This window comes from Thalassophryne amazonica, chromosome 17 (assembly GCF_902500255.1).
Source record: "Thalassophryne amazonica chromosome 17, fThaAma1.1, whole genome shotgun sequence".
Taxonomy (NCBI): Eukaryota; Metazoa; Chordata; class Actinopteri; order Batrachoidiformes; family Batrachoididae; genus Thalassophryne; species Thalassophryne amazonica.
The window spans coordinates 40,423,141-40,440,543 of NC_047119.1; the positions used below are offsets into that span (position 1 = coordinate 40,423,141).

The 17,403-nt window shown below is 43.3% G+C and overlaps 1 protein-coding gene across 1 annotated transcript in view; it reads left to right on the plus strand.

Annotated features, from left to right (window-relative positions):
• dcc (DCC netrin 1 receptor) overlaps positions 1 to 17,403 on the plus strand; it is a 217,789-nt gene that overhangs the window by 187,643 nt on the left and 12,743 nt on the right. The window contains exons 22-27 of the mRNA XM_034191788.1: positions 1,716 to 1,878; positions 2,651 to 2,874; positions 7,592 to 7,708; positions 10,769 to 10,918; positions 11,176 to 11,493; positions 17,152 to 17,300. Of these exons, the coding sequence (XP_034047679.1) occupies positions 1,716 to 1,878; positions 2,651 to 2,874; positions 7,592 to 7,708; positions 10,769 to 10,918; positions 11,176 to 11,493; positions 17,152 to 17,300 (1,121 nt within the window). The remainder of the gene's footprint in view (positions 1 to 1,715; positions 1,879 to 2,650; positions 2,875 to 7,591; positions 7,709 to 10,768; positions 10,919 to 11,175; positions 11,494 to 17,151; positions 17,301 to 17,403) is intronic.

A 17,403-nucleotide genomic window follows, 5' to 3' on the forward strand; every position in this document is an offset into this window, starting at 1 on the left:
CGTCTTTACCTCTTTTTCTGGCATCCTCTCCCTCCCTCTCTTTGGTCCAAGGTCAAGTTAATGATTGACAGAGCATGTCATCGATTCCTCTCTGTGCCTTCTCTCTCACTCTCTCTCAGACACACATGCACACACACGCGTGCGCGCGCACACACACACACACTATTCTTTATCTATCCTTGTGATGCCTTTACTTACCAACACAGGGTACAAACAATCAAACCCCTGAACTGGAAATCCAAACTATGAAACATCATCACAAAGACGCACACATGCATGTGCACGTACACGAGCACACATTATTCTTTATCTATCCATGTGATGCCTTCGCTTACCAACGCAGAATACAAACAATCAAACACCTGAACTGGAAACCCAAACTTTCAAACATCATCTCTCTCTCTCACACACACACACACACACACACACACACACACACACACACACACACACACACACACACACACACACACACACACACACATGCGCGTGTGTGCGCTGTGTGTCCTCATTCAGCAGCAAAATCGTTTACATGACAAGTGGTGTGACTGGGCTGTCCAGTTTCAAAGGCTGCTTGGAAAGTGGCCGACGTTTGCAGCCTTCTTTCTCCCAAACACAAAGAATACAGCAGCTGTGTCCTTCACAGCCCAAACAATAGCATTATTTCTTTCCTAGAAAAAAAAAAAGATTGGTAAATTTAAAAAGAAAGACAAAAGGACACTTTTGGGCTCCATATTTACACTTTTAAATAAGTAATATTTGTCAGTATTAACCAGTATATTTTCATTTATGTAGTCAAAAAATATAACATTGTTTACTGTAATGTGAATTGATGTCATTTATGATTCTGTAATTTATGTCTGTAGCATGGCCCAAGCAGAGGATCTGGTCTGCTTGAGGTTTCTTTCTCAGAGGGAGTTTTTCCTTACCACTGCTGCTTGCGCCCTGAGGCAACTCGCTTGTGATTTGGCGCTATATAAATGAAAATAAATTGAAAAAAGTTTAAAAATAGGAAAATTAAACATGTATTTGTTTTGCGTTTCCATGTTTCTTTTGTGAATTCAGTCAGTTTGTCTCTGAAACGTCAGCAAATTAATTTGTCCACATCTTAAATTACAGATAGATACCAAACATCTGTCTAAAATCACCCCCCCCCCCCCCCAACAGTCAAGACCAGTTTTATGTTGATTACAGCCAGTTTAATTCAGTTTAATAGACTTTACTGTCACCTTAGAACTTTTCAAAACCAACTGAAAAATGGATTAAAACCTCATTAAAGTAGGTTTAAAATGAGTTTAAAGTATTTCATCTTTCCATGTGTATAAGATTTTAAAATGGCTAAAACATGATTAAACCCTGACTGTTGATTCATTCATTGATGAATTAATTATTGTACTAAACAGCTAGCATTGAGCTTTTCAGACACACCCACTTCAAAATCATCCAATCAAATCAAGCCGATATAATCCACGCCAAAATCCCATTTTACTGAGAAACGCATTGAATTCTGGAAACTAACGAAAACTGGACTTCAAAATGACCCAAAAGTTTTTGTCAGAATCTCTTCAACACAATGATTTCAGCTTCATGAGTTCAGTCACTTTGTTCTTCACTCATGAATGAAAATATTTCTGACAATGACCTGAAGGAAACCATCTTTAAAACCAGCCTTCATTCGCCATCATGCCTGAGTGTGTGTCTGTTGTGTGTTTCAGAGTCTCCCATTGGTCAGATGCGTCCGCCTCACGGCAGCGCAACACCTCAGAAGAACAGCAACCTGCTGGTGGTCATCGTGGTGTCGGTGGGAGCTGTTACTGTGGTCGTGGTTGTCATCGTGGCACTCATCTGCACCCGCCGCTCCTCTGCCCAGCAAAGAAAGTAAGCTATGTCACTCATTCTCGGTTTTTATGGTAACCAGGCATTACACAGGCGTGAAAAGTAGCAAAAATGTGTGTGTCTGAAATTCCAGAGAAATGCTGTATTTTCTACACACAGGGGAGGATTAGACAACCGACATATTTTAATACAGACGTCTCAGTGTTCTGCACGTTTACTGATTCGTGAATCTTTAGTTCTCCAAGCGTTCGCATCAGGATTATTTTATTCTGTCCGAACATAAAGTTTTGTTTCTGATCCAAATTGCATTTCTCTGTTATTCTTCTTATCCAGATTTTTACAGGGGTTGTTGAATTGGTTTACAGTGTTACCCTTGTGTGTTCATTGACTCTTTGTCAGCCTGATCCCGTCAGATCTCAGACGCTAAGCAGTGCAGCATCTGGTTAGTACTTGGATGCGAGACCTCTTCGGAACACCAGTGGCTGTGTGTGTGTGTTTCTCCAGGTGAAACTGGAGTTGCGTCAGGAAGGGCATCCGGCGTAAAACTTGTGCCAATTATCAATGCGGATCTGGCTGTATCCACTGTGGCGAGCCCGTCCAGAGAAGGGAGCAGCCGAAATGACAACACACACTAATTATTATTATGACTGATTTTTGTGGCAGTTTTTGAACAGATTTATTTTTCAGTTAAGGCACACGTGGGGTTCCCACAGTGACAGTTACAAGGATGTTTGCTTCAGGGAGGGGGTGTTTTGGCGGTTCAGGTTTATCTTCCTGCTGGCGTTCTCACCTGTGTCTCTGGATCGCGGTGCAGGAAGAGAGCGAGCCACAGTGCCAGTAAGAGGAAGGGTAGCCAGAAGGACCTCCGACCTCCTGACCTCTGGATCCACCATGAGGAGATGGAGATGAAGAATATGGAGAAAGCTCCAAGCGTGGCTCCATCTGGACATGAGTCGCCGATCCAATCCTGCCAGGACCTCCCGCAGGTGGCCCACAGCCAATCAGAGAGCCAGATGGGCAGCAAGAGTAGCCACTCAGGTACGACTCACTTTAAATTCCTGATAACATTAATAAAATAAGTTTGGTTTTCTTCTATTTTACTGTGAGTGCAATTTTTAACAGACATGTTCATACATAAGAGTGGAGAAAATAAGTATTTGAACACCCTGCGATTTTGCAAGTTCTCCCACTTGGAAATCATGGAGAGGTCTGAAATTTTCATCTTAGGTGCATGTCCACTGTGAGAGACATAATCTAAAAAAAAAAATCCGGAAATCACAATGTATGATTTTTTTAATAATTTATTTGTATGTTACTGCTGCAAATAAGTATTTGAACACCTACCAACCAGCAAGAATTCTGGCTCACACAGACCTGTTAATTTTTCTTCAAGAAACCTACCTGTATTAACTGCACCTGTTTGAACGTGTCACCTGTATAAAAGACACCTGTTCACACACTCAATCAATCACACTCCAACCTGTCCACCATAGCCAAGACCAAAGAGCTGTCTTAGGACACCAGGGACAAAACTGTAGACCTGCACAAGGCTGGGATGGACTACAGGACAACAGACAAGCAGCTTTGTAGAAGACAACAACTGTTATGATTATTTATTAGAAAGTGGAAGAAACACAAGATGACTGTCAGTCTCCCTCGGTCTGGGATTCCATGCAAGATCTCACTATGTGGGGTAAGGATAATTCTGAGAAAGCTCAGAACTACACAGGAGGACCTGGTCAATGACCTGAAGAGAGCTGGGACCACAGTCACAAAGATTACATTAGTAACACATGATGCTGTCATGGTTTAAAATCCTGCAGGGCAGCAAGGTCCCCCTGCTCAAGCCAGCACATGTCCAGGCCCATCTGAAGTTCACCAGTGACCATCTGGATGATCCAGAGGGGGCATGGGAGAAGGTCATGTGGTCAGATGAGACCAGAATAGAGCTTTTTGGAATCAACTCCACTTACCATGTTTAGAGGATGAGAACAACCCCAAGAAAACCATCCCAACCTTGAAGCATGGGGGTGGAAACATCATACTCTGGGGGTGCTCTTCTGCAAAGGGGACAGGACGACTGCACCGTATTGAAGGGAGGATGGATGGGGTCATGTATTGTGAGATTTTGGCAAACAACCTCCTTCCCTCAGTAAGAGCATTGAAGATGGGTCATGGCTGGGTCTTCCAGCATGACAATGACCCCAAACACAGCCAGGGCAACTAAGGAGGGGCTCTGTAAGAAGCATTTCAAGGTCTTGGAGGGGCCTGGCCAGTCTCTAGACCTGAACTCAATAGAAAATCTTTGGAGGGAACTGAAAATCCAAACCTGAAAGATTTGGAGAAGATCTGTATGGATGAGTGGACCAAAATCCCTGCTGCAGTGTGTGAAAACCTGGTGAAAAACTACAGGAAACGTTTGACCTCTGTAATTGCAAACAAAGGCTACTGTACCAAATATTAACATTGATTTTTTTTTTTTAGATTATGTCTCTCATAGTGGACATGCACCTAAGATGAAAATTTCAGACCCCTCCATGATTTCTAAGGGGGAGAACTTGCAAAATCGCAGGGTGTTCAAATACTTATTTTCCTCACTGTATATCATAAAATAAATATTTTCAAAAATACCGTTACTTCATCTTTCAGCACTAACCTGATTTATGTGTATAGCTTTAAAGTTTTTTTTTTTTCCCATAATTATTAAATTATTGACTTTACTCTTGTTTACTGATTTTATTGACTAACTTTATTAAATTTCATTGAAATGGTAGCACTTTCCTCGTTCCAAGAATTACGTTCCATAACTGAGTGTCAAACCGTGTGGGCATTTTCCCCTGTCCACTGCCAGAAAAGCAGCGCACTAAACCCTCTACAGGCCCCCTGCAGGTGGTGAGCCCACATGGAGATAACACCGTGTTGTTTCTTCAGGTTGAGTCCAATGAATCCCTCGGTGGTAGACCCGGCCAACAGGCTTCTTGTGTACAAGTTAAACCCAACCCCCCCAAGCCTGGTCCCGGGAGGAGGTCCCGGTATCCCTAATCCGGGCTAGGTGACTTCACCCCTAACTGTCAATCATAAAGAGTCATAAAAATCTCCCTTTGTCTGTCTCCTCACCTGGAACCACTTTGTCAAGGATGGCTCTACCAAGAGTTAATGCTCCAGACAACACAGCTCCCAGGATCACTGGAGCACACAAACCCCTCCAGAGTTGTCCAGGTGAGAGGCACCAGGAGGATGTGGGGATACTCACAGGTCCCCCGCTGAGTGCTGTTATCTTGGAGTTTTCCCCAGTGAATGAGAGGACTGCCTCTATGCAACTTTGTATTGCAGAGAGGAATCTGACTGTTGTTTGTGCATATGCACCAAACAGCAGTTCAGAGTATCCAGCCGTCTTGGAGACTCGGACTGTGATCCTGGAAAAGGTTCCTGCTGGAGACACCTTAGTTTTACTGGGGGACTTCAGTGCTCATGTGGGTGACAATGAAGAAACTTGGAGGTCAGTGACTGGGAAGAATGATCCCCCTGATCTAAATCTGAGTGGTGTTGTTGGATCCCTGTGCTGGTCATGAATTGTCCATAACAAACACCTTGTTTAAGCACACAAGTGTTCACTAGTACAAATGGTATTAGAACACCCTAGGTGAAAGGTTGATAATCGATTTTGTGCCATCAGACCTGTGACAGTATGTCATGGACACTCGAGTGAAGAGACTGGCGGAGCTGTCAACTGATCACCACCTGGTGATGAGTAGGCTTAGATGGCATGTAAGCCACCGAGCTGACCTGGAAGACCTAAATGGGTGGTCAGGGTTTTCCGGGAACATTTGGTGGAAAAACCTGTCCAGACAGCCTTCAGCTTGCATCTCAAGAAATTTCTCCAAGATCAAGAGGGAGGTTGGGGACATGGAAGCAGAGGTGCATGTTCAAGGCTTCCATTGCTGAGGTAGGAACTGCTTTGAGCTGTGGCCAGAAGGTTGTTGGTGCATGTTGTGGCAGCAAACCAAGAACCAGCTGCTGGACTCCAGCAGTAAGGAAAGGCTGAAGAAGGAGGACTTTCGTGTTTTGTTAGCACAGAGGTCTCCGGAATCTGCAGAGAGGTACTAGCAGGCCAGAAGGACTGCAGCCTCAATGGTGACTGAGGCAAAAACTCTGGCATGGGATGAGTTTGGAAAGGTCATGAAAAATAATGTTCGGCCAGCCTCAAAGCAGTTCTGGCAAATTGGCAGGTGCGTAAGGAAAGGGAGGCAGTTCTTAGCCCAGCAGGGGAGGAGATCTGCTAAACTAGACTGAGGATATCATCATGCGGTGGAAAGAACACATTGAGGATCTCCTCAACCCTACTGACATGCCCTCCGTCAAGGAGGCAGGAATGGAAGACTCAGGCGGCTCTGGTGCCATCACCCTAGTGGAATTCATCAAGGTAGTCAGAAAACTCCTCAGTAGCACGTCGCTGGGGGTGGCCGAGATTCATCCTGAGTTCCTGAAATCTCTACATGTTGGGCTGTCTTGACTAACTCGTTTATACAATGTTGCATGGATGTCGGGGACAGTACCTCTGGATTGGCAAACTGGGGTTGTGGTACCCATCTTTTAAAAAGGGGGGCAGAGAGTGTGTTCCAATTACAGAGGAATCACACTCCTCAGCTTCCCTGGGAAAGTCTATGCCAGGGTACCAGAGAGGAGACTTAAACTGTTAGTAGAACCACTCATTCAGGAGGAACAACAACACAGGTTCCATCCTGGTCATGGAACAATGGATCAGATCTTTACCATTGCAAGGCTATTAGAGGGGTCTTAGAAGTATGATCAACGAGTCTATATACACTGAACAAAAATATAAAGGCAACACTTTTGTTTTTGCTACAACTTTTCATGAGTTGAACTCAAAGATCTAAAACATTTTCTTTTTACACAAAAGACATGTTTCTCAACGACTGTTCACAAATCTGTCTCTAAGTCTGTGTTAGTGAGCACTTCTCCTTTGTCAATATAATCCATCCCACCTCACAGGTGTGTCATATCAAAATGCTGATTAGACAGCATGATTATTGCACAGGTGTGCCGTAGGCTGGACGCTGTACTGGACTGTCGTGGTGAAGAAGGAACTCAGCCGGAAGGCAAGACTCTCAATTTAACAGTCTATTTACGCTCCTAACCTCACCTATGGTTATGAGCTTTGGGTAATGACTGAAAGTATAAGATTGTGGATACAAGCGGAAGAAATGAGATTCCTCCTTTGGGTTTCTGGACTTACAGTCCTGGACAGAGTGAGAAGTTCAGCTATCCGGAAGGGACTTGGGAGTAGAACCACTGCTGCTTCTTCGCATGAAAAAGAGCCAGATGAGGTGGTTCAGGCACCTGGTGAGGATGCCCCCTAGTGTTCTCCCTAGGCAGGTCTTGCAGGCATAGGGATATGGAAGTGTGGGGAGAGCTGCTTGCTTTGCTGCCACCACAAGTCGGACCTGGATAAGTGGTGGAAAATGAATGAATGAATGAAATGTAAGCTTGTGCTTCAGCCTGTTTAATCTCTGCTGTCTCCAAACCTCAATAAGAAGAAATATTTATGTCAAACTTATATTGATGAATGACTGTATCTTAATATCAAAGTCAGATATTGATACTGATTTTGCAAATGAGAGATTTCGTTTGTCATAAATCTGATTTATGATTCCTGTAACTTTACTGACAATGATCAAGTTGATGTTAAACATTTATTTTGGCTTTGATCATGTGACTTTTGTTATCGCTGCAGGAGCCGATGCTGATGAAACGTCCAGCAGTATTTCCACTCTGGAGCGCGCCCTAGCTGCCAGGAGGGGAACACGAGGAAAAATGATGATTCCTATGGACTCACAGCCAAGTAACACTCGTATGTAACCACAAAAGTCCAGAAATGAAAACTCCAGAATAAAATCTCAACAAGAGAGGGAACAGTAATTTTAAATCGCATAAATGACATGTTGGTTTTTTTTAACACACAAAGGTGGCAGTATTTCATATGGTCAGTTTATCTTGTCTGCTTAGAAGCAGCAGCCTCTTCAAATGTTCCTCTGTTGCTTCTCTGGTCACAGGTACCTGTGAGAGTGGAACCAGAAAAACTTTTTTCCAAACAGTCCACATGGTATCTGAGCTACAGTTTGTCAGAAGACTTGAGTCTAAATATTAGATCTTCCTACAAATTAAAAAGCTCCACGCAGTTCCACATTCGGCTCCTAAAGCAGAATGGAACCCTTTTATTTGTTGATGGTGAAATTTTTGCTCTCACTTCAGATCTAAATGCAGAGCAGGACTTGGACTGTCGATAGACCGGGGTTCCTGGTCACACCTATCTCCAGTGCCTGTGTGGGAACTTGTTTTGGCTGGAGAAGTAACCTGTAATGGACTGGAGTCCCATCCAAAGGGAGTGGTAGACTTTGATCCACTGAGCACCAGCACTGGGCCTTAGATCAATCAATCAACTTTTTTCTTATATAGCGCCAAATCACAACAAACAGTTGCCCCAAGGCGCTCCATATTGCAAGGCAAGGCCATACAATAACCATGAAAAACCCCAACGGTCAAAACGACCCCCTATGAGCAAGCACCTGGCCACAGTGGGAAGGAAAAACTCCCTTTTAACAGGAAGAAACCTCCAGCAGAACCAGGCTCAGGGAGGGGCAGTCTTCTGCTGAGACTGGTTGGGGCTGAGGGAAAGAACCAGGAAAAAGACATGCCGAGAAGGGGGGCAGAGATCGATCACTAATGATTAAATGCAGAGTGATGCATACGGAGCAAAAAAAGAAAGAAACAGTGCATCATGGGAACCCCCCACAGTCTACGTCTAAAGCAACATAACCAAGGGATGGTCCAGGGTCACCCGATCCAGCCCTAACTATAAGCCTTAGCGAAAAGGAAAGTTTTAAGCCTAATCTTAAAAGTAGAGAGGGTATCTGTCTCCCTGATCTGAATTGGGAGCTGGTTCCACAGGAGAGGAGCCTGAAAGCTGAAGGCTCTGCCTCCCATTCTACTCTTACAAACCCTAGGAACCACAAGTAAGCCTGCAGTCTGAGAGCGAAGCGCTCTAATGGGGTAATATGGTACTACGAGGTCCCTAAGATAAGATGGGACCTGATTATTCAAAACCTTATAAGTAAGAAGAAGAATTTTAAATTCTGTTCTAGAATTAACAGGAAGCCAATGAAGAGAGGCCAAGACGGGTGAGATATGCTCTCTCCTGCTAGTCCCCGTCAGTACTCTAGCTGCAGCATTCTGAACCAACTGAAGGCTTTTTAGGGAACTTTTAGGACAACCTGATAATAATGAATTACAATAGTCCAGCCTAGAGGAAATAAATGCATGAATTAGTTTTTCAGCATCACTCTGAGACAAGACCTTTCTGATTTTAGAAATATTGCGTAAATGCAAAAAGGCAGTCCTACATATTTGTTTAATATGCGCTTTGAATGACATATCCTGATCAAAAATAACTCCAAGATTTCTCACAGTATTACTAGAGATCAGGGAAATGCCATCCAGAGTAACGATCTGGTTAGACACCATGCTTCTAAGATTTGTGGGGCCAAGTACAATAACTTCAGTTTTATCTGAGTTTAAAAGCAGGAAATTAGAGGTCATCCATGTCGTTATGTCTGTAAGACAATCCTGCAGTTTAGCTAATTGGTGTGTATCCTCTGGCTTCATGGATAGATAAAGCTGGGTATCATCTGCGTAACAATGAAAATTTAAGCAATACCGTCTAATAATACTGCCCAAGGGAAGCATGTATAAAGTGAATAAAATTGGTCCTAGCACAGAACCTTGTGGAACTCCATAATTAACTTTAGTCTGTGAAGAAGATTCCCCATTTACATGAACAAACTGTAATCTATTAGACAAATATGATTCAAACCACCGCAGCGCAATGCCTTTAATACCTATAATATGCTCTAATCTCTGTAATAAAATTTTATGGTCAACAGTATCAAAAGCAGCACTGAGGTCCAACAGAACAAGCACAGAGATAAGTCCACTGTCCGAAGCCATAAGAAGATCATTTGTAACCTTCACTAATGCTGTTTCTGTACTATGATGAATTCTAGATCCCCGTCAGTGTGAAGATGTGCAGATGACAGCATAGGAAGTGACTTCACCACATGATAACATCTTGTTTTTCTGACTGAACCTTGTATGAAGCTCTTTGTGGAACACACACATCAATAAAAACTTTCCAAACAGAAAAGACTCAGCCCACTAAACCCAGATCAATAGCAGTATTGACCAGAACTTATTGATAACTTGGTGGCTGTGATCAGCAGCTTTAGGAGGTTTGTGTTCATTTTAAATAGAAGCAGAGTTTGATTACAGCAGTAAAACAATCACAGACCAACAAGTCTGATCAATACTGCTATTGATCACCAATACTGATGAGTGTGGTGCAGTGATCTGCCGGTTTAAGGAAAAGCTCAAGAAGGCGGTGAGCTCCTCGATCACTCAGGACCCAAAATGTTCCACATTTAGATTTCATCAAATGTTGCAATAACAAAATGTAATCAATCAGAACAACATGCTCTGACCACGTCTCCAAAATCAGTTCATAAGTGTCAAGTTCTCTGGATAAACACCAAACATTTCTTGGTTATAATTTAAAAAATAATTAATTACAAAAGAAACTTTAGTGCATCCTGCATGTCTTTGGTACCAAGTCTCTGTGGAGGATCCTTGGGTCTTGCTGGATTGACTTTGTGTCAAATGAACATCAACTACCACATTTTGTCCATGTGGTGTGATGCGCTGGACATGATCCAGCACACAGGTACCATGGTGTTGAGGACACCAGAGGCTGGAGAAGGTCAAAGACATGCCCGCGTTTCTCCTGGCTGTGAAAGCAAACTGACGTAGGGTTGTTTAGGCGGTGGTCAGTGCCGTCTTACTATATGTTTATCTGTTTCAGCGGTGGTCAGTGCCGTGGCGGTGCCGGCTCTGGATTCGTCTCAGTATCCTGGTATTCTACCGTCACCTTCCTGTGGCTTCACTCATAACAAGTTCAGCTTGAGGCCGATGCCTTTTCCCAGCCTCACCATGGACAGAGGATACACACCAGGTACTGCAGTACTGCTGTTAGTATAACTACTGCTGATCACAGGTGTTTTGGGGAAATTTTGACATTTATGTTCCTTTCATGTCATCTACTTGGTTCATTTGAAAGTGGGAAAATCTCTGAAAACAATGAAGATGTGTTCACGGCTGTTATAAAATGTTCATGTTTAAAGTTGACTTTGACTTTTCTTCAAATCAAACCTTGCACTAATGGCATCATTTGTCTTTTTTCTTCTCTGTTACTCCTCCCACCCCTCACAGTGATGTCCACAGACACCTCTTCCACACCACTCCTCCAGCAGCAGCAGCCTCCTCCCCAGCAGCCTCCTCCCCTCCTCCCTGGCTCCTCAGCTCAGCCTGGAGACCACATTCCTGGTGTTGGTCCAGTCCCTGTGGTCGGTCCGGTCCCTGGGGCTCCTGCTGCTGTCGCTGAAGAGGCTCAGTCCGGGACGAGTCGTACCATCCCCACGGCATGCGTCCGACCCACCCACCCTCTACGCAGCTTCACCAACCCACTGCTGCCGCCGCCCATGACCACCTTGGATCCTAAAGTGTACACGTCCATGGTGCCACAGTCCAGTGAGTACAGTGAGTCATCATCCAAAGTACACACTTCTGAACACATGAAACTCGGGATGTGTTCAAACTTAACACTTTTTATTTTTCAAAGTGTTCTTAATGTGTGATGATGAGGTGCAGTTTGTGTGATATTACATGCAGCCTATTGCATGGACTGAGTGTTGGACTGGGCATTGGGTTGGGTTGTGTTGACCAGCTCACGTACCTTTGTCAGTGAGGAAAGGTTGAATGACCTTGTTAACCCCCAAAATGTGAATCAGCTGCAAATCGTGAATTATCCGCAAATTATTTATTTATTTATTTATTTTGCGGGGGTCACTACAGCCTGAGGAGGTGATTCCAGCAGCTCTCGCTTCTGGTGTCAAGCGCCCAGTCCCACTGGGTGTGTCCCGCTCCGGGACAGTATCAGGTGAGGACTTTTCACTGGGACAGTCCACCTGTCAAACTCAGAGAGGACAGAAACCTCCCCCTCTGGTAAACAGCTCAATAATGTTAAGAGAAATGTTGCAGAAAAACAAACAACACTAGTTTCTAACCTCAGGAAGGTAGATAACGAGCTACAACCTTATTTTTATCTATATGAGCCGTCATCTGAGTTGGAAAAATAATATTGACCTGAACAAGCAGATAGTAAAGCAACGGAAGCGTAGAGACCGTCTACAAAGTGCAAAAACAAGACACCAAAAAAATATTCAATAAATTCAGGTGTGTATGTTGTAGTGACACAAAATTTATTGCACACATCAGTGGGGTCCTGCTGGTTATACTGCAGCATTCAGTTTGGAAAAATGTGCAAAAATGTAATTTTAGTGTTTTTTATCATTAAAATAAGTCATAAAATGAACAATAAAATTCAGTAATTCACTAAAATATAACTTTTCACTAAATTACAATTGATACAACTTTTAACTTTGTGTTATGTCTTCAAAATCGGTCTTTTGCGTGCGCTCATTCTATGTTGCTGGACAGCGCTGCGCTGCTTCTCGCGGCTTCACTGGCGTTATTTCTTCCGCGGCTTTAAACACACAGCCACTTTTACACAGTCATCCAAAATTTAACTTTGTGTTCGTCCATTATTGACTGAAAAATCACTCTTTTGTGAGCTGTCGTTCTGCCTAAATGCTTTTTTGGAGCGTGACGAGTCACTGCCTCAGTGCGCAGTGCACACACACAGCGGATCTCGTGATCCATTAACAAGATATTAAATCAACAATAGACATACTTTTACAGCTAGGAATGAACATGCTACTGTTTTAACAAGCTAACATTAAAAATAGTAAAAAAAAAAATTACCTTAAGCTGTTCCAAAGTACATTCCTCATGGGGCAGAAAAGGGAGGATAAAAGTGTCCAGATGAAACACTCCTCTGTGATTCCAGAAGCGATTAGAGGTGTTTTCAGCATCCAAGGTTTGGCAGAAAATGATTAATCCGCTACAAAATAATTATTCTATATACAGTGTGCAGCGCACAAAGCAGGTGGAATTGTGTGCGCAAGAGGGCAGCCGCTCCAAAAATAGCCTCTCAGGTCCTGCATAGCTGCCAGGTGCATGGATAATGGGCTTTTAGCAGCGTCGTATGCACCATGCAATGCCTCTAAAATTCTTGTTAGTCATCGTAGTAACTCGTACACAAACTTCCCCATGCTGTTGTTGCTTAATTTTGAACATCTTGAAATTAGCGCCACGCTCACAGATGAGCCTCGTTATCCGAAGATAACGCCTCTAAGAGCCTCTCAGAGCCACCATTCTCCCCACGATAATTGAATAAACCCTCTCATAGAAAACAAAACATGCTACATGGCTCAATATTCATCCTTCATTATTTGGTGGGACCAGGGCTTTACTGTCTGGTTGTCAGACGTGAGCTCTAACCAGTGACCTAAGGCGACAACTGGATGTCTTTGGTATCAGGTCTTTTTGGAGGATTCTTGGGTCTCGCTGGAATGACTTTATGTCAAACGAATGGTTATTTAGTGAGACTCTGAGGGAGCATCAGCTACAAGACTGTCCATGTGGTGTGTTTCTCTGGACATGATCCTGCAAACAGGTCTCTCTGTGTTAAGGACCCCAGCAGTGGAGATCAAAGTCAAGAAAATGCTCATGTTTTACCTGACCAAGGACACGCCCACATTGGTTGCAGCAGATAGGTACATGGTTGTTTTAGAGGGGTGAAGATGGGCTGGTTGTTGTGCTTCAGGGCCCAAAGTGGTTCTGTAGTGTGGTTTGATGTGGTGAGATGTGGAGATCTGAGCTGGCCTGACTGGTTTAGTAAGCGTTTGCTGGGTTTCATGTGTTGCAGTGTGTCTTTATGGGCTATACTCTGACTTGGCTTGATGTTGCTCTTGGATTGATGGGGATGATGGTGTGATATGAAAAGTGATGTCTGTGCCCCCCCAATCCATTAATAATACAATAACATGCTTTTGAAGGGCGGTATGCATTTTCAGAGGCCCGACGTTCATGACCAGTCACCCAAAATGACAGATATTCGCCTGAGTTAGACGAGGGCGAATATCTGTCAATATCTCTGCCATCAACATGCACCCATGGTGTCCCACAATGCACCTTGGTCTGCTGTGTCTGAGGCTTGGCTGATTGTTCTGTCTCATTTTAAAATGATGTAAAGCATCTAAATAAGAAAAGGTTTCTCCTGAAGTGCCTCATTTAAAGTCCACAGGTTCTGGTTCTGAATCATGAAGATGTTCAGATTCTCATCCGGCGTCTTTCATGTTTTATTCACTTGAGGTAAACACGTTGGCTTGAGGCTTCCACGTGGACGTGTGGGCAGTTACACAGAAACTGGTCCTGACAAGAGCCCAAGGGTTGGATCTAGTCTGGACCCAGCAGAACAGGTTTTATTTATGAACATTTGGTCCACCTTAAACCTCATAAAATAAGAAAGCAAATAAAAACATGCTGTGGATTTTTTCCACACATTAAATTTACTGTCATAATTAAATGAAAATATATGTAGATTGTTTTGTGACTGAATTAATCGTTTTTTACATTAGTGTTGATCAGAAAAAGCACCCAAAGAACATACTGAATATATTAAATTATTTCCAAATGAAATAACAAAGACCTGAAGTCCAAATCTATCATTTCATTCATTAAAAAAACCTTTAAACTGTATATGTAATATTCAAATTTAAAATCAAAGTTTAAATATTTTTATATTTCAAAATAAACCTTAATGTTTTTGATGTAAAATCAGTATCAATTTATTCCAAAAAAGTTACATAAAATAGCAGAAAAAAGTATATATGATATAAAAAAAATAGTCTCCACTCCCCGAGACCTTAAAATGGGTTCAGTCAATGAATGAGTGAATGAATGAATGCGGTACAAAAAGAACAGAAACAAAAATGAAATGGAATTTTTGCCTAAATTACCTTTAAATTTAATAAAATCTCTTTTCCATCAACAGAAACCCTGAAGAATTTTTTTTTCTTCTCTTGACTGAAATTATTTTTTTTCTTTTGTGTTTGCTTTGTCTTCTCTCTTGTTTGTCTTTTTTCCATCTGGATGCACCGTGTGGGTGTCTGGTTGTTTTTTTTTATGCACGGTGTGTGTGTGTGTGTGTGTGTGTGTGTGTGTGTGTATTATGCTGCTGCATACACACCCAGGTGGCCTCAGATTACCATTGATTTTTGGATCCTGAAGCCTCAGGCGGCGCTCGACGGTGCTCTCAGACTCCACCTGATCACCATGTGACTCCCCCTCCCACCTTAAAAACAGCCTCAGAGCATCGACTCCTCCCCCAGCACCTCAATCTGTCAATGAAACGAGGAGCATTGTTGTTTTGACTTCCTGCATTTATGTGTTTGAATTTTTCTTTCAGAAACTGAAATTATGTAATTAAAGAAGATTATTAGGATTTGTTCAATTCCATGTAATTGTCCTGGATCCAGACTGAGATCCAGGCTTTCAGTGACTTCCTGGACGTGGCCATCAGAAGTATATCTGTATGTGGTAAAAGTGCTGAACATGTAGAGATGTTCATTGATCTCAGCAGCAACAGTCATGTCTCTGGGTCCTCGACCTTTGAGCTCCAGAGACGCCTGGAAATTTTTTATGAGGTCAAATGTCAGAGGTGTTTGGTGATGCTGATATCTGGAGTAAAGTCTTCAGGATCCTGATGCTTTCTGTCTTTCTGTATGGTTGTCAGACTTGGACTAAGGTGACGACTGAATATCTTTGGTACCAGGTCTCTGTGGAGGATCCTTGGGTCCCGCTGGAATGACTGTGTCAAATGAACGGTTACTTAATGAGACTCCAATGAGAAGGATCACTGACACTGTGAGGGAACATCAGCTACCACATTTTGTCCATGTGGTGTGTTTTTCTGGACATGGCCCAGTATGCAGGTGCCTCAGTGTTGAGGACCTCAGAGAATGGAGAAGGTCAAGGACATGCCCACACTTCGATCTCAGCAAGGATCATGCCCATGTTTCCACCTGTCCAAGGACACGCTCATGATTCACCAGGCCAAAGACATTCTCACGATTCACCTGGCTGCAGCAGGTTGATGGCTACTTTAGAAACGTGGGGATGGACCAGTGGTCTGTCTGAGTGGTTGCCATCCAGGACCCAGGGCGGTTCTGTGGTTCCATGGATGCAGTGACAAGTAGCTACAGTTGTCAACAACTATAGCTCCCTTGTTGGTGAGCAAAACAGGTGTGGAAAAATAAAGACAAACCTGGCAGGCAAATCAACACCAAACCGCTGAGCCTCTCCTCAGACACACCTTCATCTAGAAAGCGTTTTTAACTTCAAACCTCCAAAGAATCAATAACCCTCATCCCCTCCAATCACAGGAAATCTCTTCATATGTGTCTTCAACCCAAAAACACAGTTGACGTGACCCTCGGCAGGCGCTGCCTTCGCACGTCCTCTGGAGTTTGGGTGGAAAAAGGCATCCGCCTCCTCTGGTAACCCCTGAGGGTGAGCGAAGCTTTGACACAGTCGACTGCTTTGGATTTACTCCGACTGCAGACAAACCGAAAAAACAAACTTGTGCTTTCAAATTTATCTGCACACAGACACAAAACAGCCAGTTGGGCAACAGAAATATCACATAAATATGGACATTTTACACACAATCCCTCCATTTCCAGAGTCCATAAGTATTTGGACAAACTAAAGAAATATCAGGATTTTTTTTTAATACAAATCACTTTTCCGGCCAATTTTCTTCCAACAGTCAGGGGATGATCATAAACATTTCTATTACTTCTTAAGAAATGTGAACAGTGTGGTGCTGTACGGTAAATCTGTCCAGAGGAGACGGTTCTCAAAAACTGAGTCACCGTGCAAGAAGGAGACGAGTGAGGGAAGCCACCAAGACACCCAGACAGCTCTGAGGAATTATAGGCTTCTTCGCTGTGGCCCGAGAAACTTTGTATTATCAGTGGGAACATAGGAGAATTTTCCACAGAAGATATGCCAGTTTGCCAGAAGGAACTCTGGAGACTCTAACCTAGATTTGAACTGTTTTCTTGTGTGTTGACATCTTCACCCCCTGCTAGGCAGTGGAGATGATGGTGCTCAGTCATTGCAGATTCTACTAGTTTTTCAGGATTCTAGGGTCTCTGCCACAAGTGTAACATGAATGTATTTTGTGCCTGAAGCATTCAGGGTTTCATTTCCTCTCCACAGCTGCCAGCCTCCCAAAGCCACAGGTGAAGACTGCTTCGCTTGGCCAAGCCGGAAAGGCTCGCTCCCCTCTGCTGCCCGTGTCGGTTCCTACAGCACCAGACATACTGGAGGAAGGAGTAACAAAACCCAGTGAGGATTCAGCCACCAACGTAAGTCCACAGAGAGTGATTCAGTCACAGCTTCAGGTTTACATCTGTGAATCAAAGCTTCAGTTTAGACAAACCTCAATAATACAACCTTCAGTTTCAGGGA